Source organism: Pteropus alecto, unplaced genomic scaffold (genome assembly GCF_000325575.1).
Source record: "Pteropus alecto unplaced genomic scaffold, ASM32557v1 scaffold245, whole genome shotgun sequence".
In the NCBI taxonomy this organism is placed as follows: domain Eukaryota; kingdom Metazoa; phylum Chordata; class Mammalia; order Chiroptera; family Pteropodidae; genus Pteropus; species Pteropus alecto.
The window spans coordinates 506,162-517,453 of NW_006436669.1; the positions used below are offsets into that span (position 1 = coordinate 506,162).

The window sequence follows — 11,292 nt, forward strand, 5'->3', positions numbered from 1 at the left end:
TAAAATCCTAACATTTTAACATCCAGTTACTCATTTATCAAATTTCATTGAATATATACTAAGCATTGTATTATTAATACAGAATAAATTATGTCCATCTCTTTTGATTTCTTCATTCCTTTAATTAAAACAAAACAAAACAAAGCACCCTAGATAGTGGTTCTCAACCAGGAGTGATTTTTCACCCCAAGGGATATTTAGAAATGTCTAGAGACATTTTTGGTTGTCACAATGGGGAGCTGCTAGTGATATCTAGCGATGCTGTTAAATATCCTACAATGCACAGGACAGTACCCCACAACAAAGTTAATCATACTGAGGCTAAGAAATTCTGCTCTAAAACACAATTCTTCTCCTTTTAGGAAAAGTCAATGTCATAGAAAAGAAAATAGGAGGCAAAAATTCTAGAACAGAGCTGTCCAATAGAACTTTTTGTGAGGATGGAAATGCTCTATATCTGTGCTGTCAAATACAGTAGCTACTAGCCGCATGTGGCTATTGAGCATTTGAAATGTAGCTAGCATCATTGAAAAACTGGATTTTTAATTTCAATTAATTTAAATTTAATTTGAAGTCACCACAGGAGATAGTGGCTACTATACTGGATAGTGCAGTTCTAGAATAAAGCTGATTAAAGAGAAATAACTAAATGCAATGGATGAAATTTGGTTGGAACCTAGATGGAAAATTTAGCTATAAAAGACATCTTAAGACAACAAATATGGACTACTATTAGACAATATTAAAGAATTGTTATTTTGTTTGGTGTGATAACTGTTTATAAACCTTATTGCTAGAACATGCTGAAGTATTAAAGGGTAATCATGTTGTCTGCTGCTCACTTTTCATGTGTCTCGGTGTGTGAGAGACTGGAGGAGACTAAGGAGACCAAGGAGACATGAAAATTAAATTCAGTGTGGAATTCTGGATTGGACTCTGGAACAGATCAAGGTCATTAGTGAAATCTGAATAAAGTCTATAGTTAGTTAACAGGATTTTACCAACGCTAATTTCTCAGTTTTAATAATTATACTATGCTTATTATGTTAACATTAGGGGAAGCTGGGTGAAGGGTATACAGGATGTCTATACTATTTTGGCAACTCTTCTATAAGTCTAAAATGATCTCAAAATAAATAATTTTTAATAATTATCCTAAGGACTACAGAAATTTCACAAGAAAAGTCCAAAAATTATTTACATGATTGATAATGCTTCCATAATATATGCTCTGTCTACCTCTGCAGCAGATTTTCTTCTCTCATTCTTCCTCTCCAGTCACACAGGATTTCTTTGCAATAGCCTCAGGCCCTTTGCACATAGTGACTCCCCTCCATCTCTCACCTCTCCCCACTCCCACACACATACACACTCTTCTATGGATAATCACTTCCTTTCAAAACTTATTCCCAGTCCTCCAAGCCCAGAGTAAGTTCCCTTGCAGTAAATCACATAGCACAAGTTGACTTTTCTCTTTTGTTGCATGCATCATTCTTGTTATTTACTTGGCTGATGACTACATCTTCCTGTAAGCAAGCTCCATGAGGGAAGGATCATGATTCTATCAACAGTGTAGGCATACATCTCCATATCTGAAAAACTTAGGGAAGTACTTAAAAAGTTAGTGGAATGTGTTCATGGTTTCTGATTGTACATTCAATATTTAGTGAGACACCAGAATATAATGGTTAATCAAATAGACATGATCCCTACTAAACTCGCTGGAAAGATGAATTATTTAAATAAAATTAGTTACAGCTGTGATACATGGCAGGCATTATCATCCAACTGCTTGAAGGAAGCCCAGATAGATTTCTGCTTTCTATGTTTTCTTGAGGTGTAGGTCCTCAGAATCTCTTTCCTCCAAGACTGCCTACAAAGGCCTACAAGGGAACCCTTTTCAGCAAATCTCCTCCTCCTGGTCTTCCCCATGTCAGACCTATGGACACTCTCACAGCAAAACAAGTGATTTCCAGTCCCAAGTGGGCAAGTTGCATTTCCGACTGGGGCAAGCCTGATAGCTTATGCCTCAGCAGGCACAGAAATGATCCCCTCAGGTCACTACCCCAAATCCTGTCAGAAGAGTTTGGCCAGTTCTGTGGTAAGCCATTTAGTCATTCAACAAATTTATCTTTTGAGGATCAACTGTGTGCCAGGTACCCTTGTAGGAGTAGGAGATAAAGCAGTGAATAAAACTTAGAATCTAGTGAGGAAGACAGACAATAAAAACAGTAAAACCTAAAAGGGTATTTTAGGAAGATAAGTGTTAGGATGAAAAATAGGAAGGAAGGTAATATGATGCATACATGTGTATGTTTGTGGCAAGGTGGACATTTTCAAAAGGGCAGCCAGGAAAAATTTCATAACTTTTTAGTGAAATGTGAAGACATAAGGGAACTAGCCTTGGTGGGAGGGAATTCCAGGAAGAGAAAACCACAAATGCAAATCTGAGTTGGGAGTGAGCTTGCCACCTTCAAGGACCAGCAGGAAGGCCATGTGACAAGAGCTGAGTGCCCAATGGGGAGGCAACTAGGAGATGAGACTGAGAGGCTAGTCACATAGCGCTAAAGGTCATGATGGGCTCTTCATGAAAAAGAGGGCAATGTTATGAAGCTCTTCTATTAACTTCTCATCAAAGATACCTCCCACACAATCAAAGCGCTGCCCAGCTTTGTTACTCCTCTGCCCTGTCATTGCATAATAAGCAGGCAGTCCTTTTCCATACTTACTAGGTTCTATTGGAGTTCCACAGCCAGCACAGAAAAAATTCTGGGTTGCTACCACAAGATCCCTCCTGAGTACAAAAAACAATAACAGTTAAATTTCAGAAAAGGCCAGTGGAGCATTTATTTATTTTTTTTTTCCACTGATTAAATTAACATCATGATTCTTTTCTTGACTTGGGGCCAAATTAATGTCATTTTTCATTTGGTAAAGAAATAGAATTATTCAATAGAGTTTTCTAGTTGGAGTCTCTGGATCCTATAATAGTCCCTGCTACCACCAAAGCAGAAGTCAGTATCAGAAATAACACTTCCACCAGGGATCTTGAAAGACTTCTCACTTCTCACTGCCCATGAACAGGATCCTCTCTCCAGAGAGAACTAGAAATGGGTAATGCAGAGAGAAAAAGTTTGGGTAGACGAGATAACAAAAGGTGATGCACTGGGAAGTTCACAAACGGATCCAAAGAAATTTGGATGAATAAGAGATAATGTAAGACAAAACTATACAACGCTTCCAGTAAGAGACAGTCTACTGAAGTGTTTTCTATTGAACTGTTAGTGCCACAATTTCACATTGATTTAGAAATACAAAGAAAGTTGCAAAATTCTATTATAGTTTAGGGTCAGCAAAAATGGTCACGATAAAAATATCACATGCCTTTTAACTACAGGAGCTCTCCTCAAGATTATATTCCTTTTCAAAAAATTTATCCATTGATTTTTATTTCACATTTCAATAAAAAATAAAGTAGTCTTGTCTGTTAAAATTATCGTAGATGATTTTTTTCAGATTCAATATTAGCCACTTAAAAAAATCTCCTTTAAGCCTATTTTAATTTTCAGTTGCTATATAATATTTGTACTTAAGGGTAAATACTCAACTTGTCAAAACAAGGTGCCAAGAAAGCTAACTCAGAAAAATATGCCCAACTTTCCTTTTCCTAAAACAAATTTTCCTTTGTTCCTCAGTGTACTTTTTTTCTTTCACATACTTCTACAACGAGTCAGGTGGGAACCCTAACAACTTGTTTTAATTGGATCAGAGCCCCAAGCAGCTACCCAGACTTACTTCAGTGGTGGATGAACATTAAATATGACTTGAAATCTAGGGGGTGCCCAGTCTTCTGTCCCTCTGATCCTTGGCTTAAATTCAATTTCTTCTACTTTATCCACACTGCATTCAAAGTCTTTTTGGTCACTCTCTTCCCTTACAACCTGCATAACACAAAAGGGGATTTAGGAACAACTTAAACAAGCATATTTCAGGTACTGAAATTTAAAAAGCATTCAAATGTGTTTCCAACATTAAAATTTATCATGAAAAATTGAAACTGCTTTCAACTGAACTAAAGGACATGGCAAGAACCCTTCACGGATCTAAAGCTGTACGCAGAAAAATTGCTTAAAATACCACCCAGCTGAGATAACTTTTCTTAGTTCCTTAGTTTTTTTTGTTATGTCATTTGTTTCTAGACTTCAAAATTACTGTAAGTAGGTCACTTACTTGGAATGCTTTTATGCATAGCAGAAACCTTACCCTTCTTAGTCAATAGGCTGGCAGATGCTGCCAATCAGAAGCCCTGTGGTTGTCAGACTTCCCCAGAAACAGCTCTTTAAACCATTTCCCGTTTAAAAAAGTGCAGCTTGCTGCAGGAGTTCACTTAAAATTACACATAAGGAATGCTTCGTTTTCTAGGATTTGACATGTTCGGCGATTGAGAATTACTATATTTTGTAAATAGAAATACTACTACTAAAAACAGAATGCTATAAATAGAATGTCATTGGTTTCCAAAGACTATTGATCTACTAGAGCAATGCAAAAATAATAATAAAAGCGAAATATTTCATGGCAAACTTGGGGGTAAAGTTAGGACTGTAATCCACAAGTTATCTTGGGGTAAACGCTGCAGCTGTAAGCACCACAGAATTCTTGGGCAACCCGGAAACGGGCTAAAAACCATTACTCGGCTTAGCTCTCCTCTGAACTATCAAACTTGCCTATTAGCATTTAAAAATACAAACTCCTCAGATTAGCATTTTACATGCTACATAACTGGGCCACTATCATTCAAGCCTTATTTCCTAGGAAGATCATGCCCCTCTCCTCTGCCCACCACACCTGTTAGGTAGCTAGTCAGACCAGAGTGACAAGGGAACAAAGGAATGGAGGCCCAGCCTAGAGACCGCCCAAAAAACACCTTATAGGAAATTAGAGAATCCCTCTTGCATTCCCAGAAACAAAAGAAAGGAGGGCCATAAACTATAGCTGGTTTAATCCAGCCACAGACGCTTGAGCAGAAGGTACTACCCTAACCGGCCCACAATCTCAACCTCATTATATCGATATTATAATACCACGACTATGCCTGGAAATTCATGAATCTAATTATAATAGACTGAATTCTGGGTAAGCGCATGCGCACTAGGCAAAGTGTTATATAGCAGCCAAGTGTCAATCGAAATGAGCTCACTTGCCAAACACCTAAGAACGCCTTTGTAACCACCCATTTCACCCTAATATAACACAGACATTCCGCCCCACTCCCAACCCCGCCCTCCCTCTGGGGTTACAGCTCTCTATCTTCCCTGGCTGTAACTTGTTCCCCCACAGGTATATATCCTCATTTCCTGTGATTAGCCAGTTTTAGGTTCCACTCGTCTACCTCAAAATGTGCCTTTAATAAATAATACTTTCTATAACTGTCGCTGAGTGGAAATTCATTTCTTCATTAGTGATAAGAGTTGAGACCTGCGTATTACCAGAACTCTGATCACCACAATGGTAAGATTTTTGGTACTGTGGACTCAGATCCTTTTTTCTTTTTTCTCAGTAAGCAACCCAAACTTCATCAATCTTGGCTGGAGACTCTCTTATCTCTCCTGAAGTTAGGGAACACGGACATCACCTTTCCCGGTGCTCACTCTAAACATGACTGTAAACGGGCCCTCTACAGTTGCTGTCCAAGTCACGGCACCAAAAAACTTATCGATGAGGTGACTGGAGTTCCGTTAACACACAGGTCTCAGCTCTTACAACTGATGAAGAAATGAATTTCCACTCAGTGACAATTAAGGCATGTTTTGAGGTAGAAGATGGGTCAAGTCTCAAGCTGGCTAACTATTTGGGAATAAGGATATGTACCCCAGGTGCGGGGTGGGAGGTACAGGTCACATACACAGATACACAAAACACATGTTATCCAACTACACGAAATCACTCAGCTCAATGTACACCCCATGCACCTCCATGTCACTTTTGCTCCAACTGCCCTTGGTTTCCCCTGCATTTCCAGAGTGTTTTTTGCCTGCCCCTATGTTAGCCTTTGCCACAAAATTCTCTTCCTACCAGAGGATGCATGCTGTCAGAGGGCAGAGTGTTCTACAGGGAAGCAGCCTGGACTTTCAAATTAGGTGGCCTGAGGCACAACGCCTGCTCTACTACTGACCAGCCCTGCTGAGGGTCTGGAACTAGCACTTTAAGATAAAAATAGCATCTACCTAATAGGATATTTATGAGGATTAAAATGCGAATTGCTGAGCATAGTCCCTGGTGCATAATAAACATCAATAAATGTCAGATTCATCCTTCCCTTTGAGTCCTCCCCCAACACCTAGTGACCACACAAGGAAACACATACATGTCTGAAGTGAACAGCATGCAAAATGAGAATTTAGGAACTTATAATTCAAGGTCAACTTATTTTGATACTTACTATTGAGCCAGATGCATTCAGGGAACCAGCCAGCTGATAATTAACTTGTGACAACATCCGGCACTTCTGGAATACTCTGTACAATTCTTTGGCTATTAGCTCAGCAGAATTGAAGTTTGGCTCATAAATGACACTGAAATGTAAAAGATGTAAAAAAAAATAAAACTTTATTCATAAGAAGTAAGTTAAGTGTCTTCTTTACGTTTTCAATTATTCTTCCCTCTCCCTAGAAGTCAGAGGAGGCATCATATAAGAGGCCATGCATCAACCATGTTATCTTACTCATTTTAATTCCTCCATGCTCAACACAGCAGCTTTTATTTCTTGAGGGTATGAAGACTGGGAGGTATGGTGAAAAGAGCACTGGATTTAGAGACTTGAGTTCTAGTCCTACATGTTATTTAACAGCACTGTGTCCTGGGGCACATTCCATCAGAATCTCATTTTCTACATCTATAAAATGGGGTTTTAAAATACTCCATCTGGCCTATTCATGAGGATTAAATAAGAATGTATACAAAAGTCTTAAACACTTTAAAAACACTGTAGAAACTTGAGTGATAATTGTTTCATTTCTATGTAGTAATCCTTCTTATTGGAACTGGCTGAACTTGATCTGTCAGAGGCCCGGAGTTCACAGTGCTTCAGAGGTGATGGCCAAGGGACCTGTGTGCAAGTGGACATTGAAAAGAAATACCTCTTAGAGGAGCTGCAGGTACATCCACAGGTTTCTGTGGTATTGCTAAACTCTCCAAGTTCTGTGAGAAAATAAAAGAAGGAGTAGAGAAGTCTTTAAGTCTGTTTTACTTAATCACAGTCAATTTTATAAGAACATAAAAATTGCTCCCTACACTTCAGAAAGAACCAACTTTCAGTATCTCCATACTTCAAGTTCTTTTGGGTTTCTATTATTAGACTACAACTAATGACCAAAGATGAGATTTTAAAATATACGCATCTGAAATTTCTCCAAACAGATATCAGACCATAATAAATATCTGCTTTTGCATTAAATTCTGCAAGTGAAATGAGAGATTCACTATCAAGATATTTGAAAGAAGGACTTTTTTTTTTTTATGTTAAGGACATAATCTGACTTTGGAAGAAGTTTCTCTGAACGCTACTGTAATGTGGTATTACTTGTGACGCACATTAATATGTGGAGGGGACAGGAAGGAGGTACCTGGTCATATCCAATGAGTTTCCAAATCTTACCTATAATAACGAAGTCATCAAAATCACATTTGCAGGCCTCTTTCACTACATCACAGCAAGTAGGTGTTTTAACTGGGCTAACTTGTAACACAGCACAACCTAGAGAAAGGAAAGGGGTTTCACTAACAAGAAGAAAAGTACATGATTTTCAACACCCAAATATAGAGAAATTGGGTATAAAAAGGGCTAAAAGATTACTTCAAAAATATTTAAAAATTCAGCTTTAATAACTAAAAAATACAAGGAGTTATTTTTGTGTTGTTCTTATATTCACTAAGAGAAACAGACTGATGAGTATATGGGGATTTATAAGAGTAATCTGCCTACTTTTATATATGTTTGAGAATTTTCATAATACAAAGTTTTAAAAATGAAAGAGGGGAGAACAACAATCTCACCTTCACAGTGAGGTAAAGAATATTAGCAAGATAAACACTGTACTGGGTTCAACAGTGCTCCCCTTGTCTCTCCTCCCCCCAAAATCACGTCTACCCAGAAACTGTGAATGTGACCTTATTTGGAAATAGGTCTTTGCATATGTAGTCAAGTTAAGATGAGGTCATGCTGGATTAGGGTGAGCCCTAAATACTGGTGTCATAAGAGAGACATTTGAACACACTCAGATCTATAGAGAGAGTGTCACGTGAAGGTAGAGGCAGCCATTGGAATCGATGTGTCCAGAAGCCCAGGAACATTCAGGGTTGCCAACAATCCCCAGAAGCTGGGAGAGAGGCATGGAGCAGACTCTTCCTCAGAGCTTCCAGAAGGAACCAACTGTTCCCACAACTTCATTTCTCACTTCTGGCCTCCACAACTGTGAGAGGATTAATTTCTATTGTTTTAAGCCACCCACCCAGTTTGTGACATTTTATTATGGCAGTCTTAGGAAACTAATACAAATATGTTCATACTTTTCTATCCCTAACATCAGTCTGGGAGATTATCCTAAGAATGTCATTTAAAAAAAAATAATAGAAGAGAAAGGCTTTGATCACGAATGGGTTATTTGCAGTCTATTTAAAATATTAAAATATTGAAGGCTACTTAAATGCCAAATAATAGGGAGTTGATTTTGTAAATCACTCTATTAACTCAAGAAATACCATTATTGAAAAATGTGAAACCCATAACATGAAAAACTAGATATGAAATAGTGTCATTATAATCATATTATTGGTATAATTGCATTAATATGAGTAATAATTACTATGAAACTGAATACACTTGAATAAACAGACATGAATACAGCTGTTCAGGGAAATATTTGAGCCTATGGGTTACCGAGAGGTTCTGAGAAAGGGCTTGGCACCACACTGTCCAGCCCAGCCGGGTGAGTAGAGATGATCGACACCTCAGTTTCAGTTTCCTCACAGACAAAATGGAGGCAATTTCACCTACCTCTGTGTTTCTCACACTCTTTTGACCATGACCCACAGTAACATACAGTTTACATTATAACATAAAAAATTTAAAAGTTCCAGAAGCATTGCTCACCCTAAATGAAGAGCACACTGATACTTTCTATTGTTTTTCTTTTAATTTAATGCTCTCATGACCAACCTGCAATTTGAAGAACACTAACCTACCTCATAGAGTAGCATCTATCACCATAAATGTCATAAGAGTGATACTTAATAAAGGTAAATATTTTATTTGGGTGGTAGAAATATTTTTAAACTTCTTTAACATTCATATTTTTAAAAATTTCAGCTAAACATTAATATCCACTCAACCATTCAACACATATTTACAAAATATCTATTTCAGGCAAGGTACTATGCTGAATGCAAATACAAATATGACAAATTCTTATCTATCAAAGAATTTTAGGAACTGAGACACTGACACACTTGACAACAAGAACACATGGTTGAGCGCATAGGCCTTAAGCAGTTCAGAGGCAGGACTCCACATTGCACAACTCCAAGGGGAGCCATGCAGGTAGAGCATTCTGGAGCACAACTTATATTTCATTCCACATGAATGGTACCCGTGACCTGTAAGACAAATCAGGAAGCATGTCACAGTGCCAGTGGCAGGAGGCTGCTTTTGAAGAATAGGAAGGATGAAGAAACTAATGTGTTCCAGGAGAGTCTAGCTAAAGTAAAGAGAGAGAGGCAGGAGCTTAGGAGAAATATCTGCCAGCAAGTATTCTGAAGCCTGTGGCACAACACTGAAAAATGGCAGGAGATGCCTGCTGGAAAGAGAGGAAGAAGCTGGATCTCACAAAGCTAAAAAACTCAGGATAAACTCAACAGGCCACCCAACAGGACTAAAAGTTGTGCTCTAGAAACATAGGTGTGTATGATCAATGAAGTAAAAGAGGCTGAAAGCATAGAGAAAAAATTAAAGGCAGATATGTATGAAGGACATAAATGCAGTTCTTACAGAAGTCTGTTGCAGTGGTCCAGGTAAAGGCATGGATAGGAAACAGATGGAGAGGATGTTGCTATCTCTGAGAGGTCAAGACCGATTTGTTCGTTAAGTAGAAACAGGACGGGGGACAGGGGCACAAGGAAGAAGAGTCAAAACAGAGTTCAGTGTGCTGAAATTTGAATCACTGCTTTTCCAGCCACATGACTTTTTTCCCCACTGGAGGCCTCAAAAGACATGATGGTCCATATTGCATCCCCTGGCTCCCCAGGCCACAGTAGCCTGACCAGCTGTAGACACCTAACTAAAGCAAGCCCTAACAGGTGCTCTTCCCTGGGAACCTGGACTTGGGGTCCTGCAAGACTAGGTTGAGCTGTGAGGCCCTGGCTCAGAAATCAGGGAGAGGGCAAAGCTGAAACCAGATGCTAAGAGTGGGGTAGAAGTCTGGCTGTGGGAAAAAGAGAATGAAGCAATTACACAAAGAGAAGTTGATGAGAGGCCACGAAGCCCCAGAAAACACAGATGCCAGAGCTGCCTTTATACTGGTCAGTTATGTATTTCCCACCACTGGGTTCAATGAGCATGCTCTATATCATTAAAAAAATTCCTTTTAATTTGAGCTAGGTGGTGCATTCGACAACTATTTATTGTACACCTATTTTGTGCCAGGCATTGTGCTACATATGTACCACAGAGAGTGAGTTCTTCCCTCTTAACTGAAAGGGTGCTGATTAAGATACTAGGTAAAGGAAGTCAAAAGGAAAAGCAAGCATTAGATTTTAATCTTTTTTTTTTTTTTTTAAGAAAGGGGTTTATGCTGGAGTGATAGTGATGACATGTTAAGTTAGAGATCCTGGGGGCCATTCAGGTGGACATGCTCCACAGGTCCCTGCCACATGGAACAAGCACTTAGAAGAGAAGGGCAGAATTTAAAACAGATTTGAGAGATGTCAACAGAGCAAGAATAATGAAAAAATGTTGCAGTGGATAAAATCTCCAGAAAGTGAATATAGAAAAAAAAATAATCTAGGACTGAAGCAGGACTCACATTTAGGAAATGCTAAGAAAATGACAAGCTCTAACTTCAGTGCTCGGCTTAGGTACCTCCTCTCCAGGAAGGAGTTCCTGGATCCCAGAATAGGGCGAGCTGCTCTGGGTCCCCATCTCTGCTACCCAAGTGAGCCCACACAGCTTCCTCAGCCTCGGCTCCAGCCCCTGATGCTCCCAGAGAGAATGAGCACATCTTGTTGCCTGTTGATTCC

At 38.9% G+C, this 11,292-nt stretch overlaps 1 protein-coding gene across 2 annotated transcripts in view; it reads right to left on the reverse strand.

Moving 5' to 3' along the window:
• Positions 1-11,292, reverse strand: part of RUBCNL (RUN and cysteine rich domain containing beclin 1 interacting protein like) — a 26,038-nt gene that overhangs the window by 10,233 nt on the left and 4,513 nt on the right. For both annotated transcript variants that reach the window (XM_006913494.3, XM_006913493.3), the window contains exons 4-8: positions 7,658-7,756; positions 7,140-7,200; positions 6,443-6,575; positions 3,796-3,941; positions 2,730-2,794 (exon numbers count right to left, since the gene is read on the reverse strand). In XM_006913494.3, the coding sequence (XP_006913556.1) occupies positions 2,730-2,794; positions 3,796-3,941; positions 6,443-6,575; positions 7,140-7,200; positions 7,658-7,756 (504 nt within the window). The remainder of the gene's footprint in view (positions 1-2,729; positions 2,795-3,795; positions 3,942-6,442; positions 6,576-7,139; positions 7,201-7,657; positions 7,757-11,292) is intronic.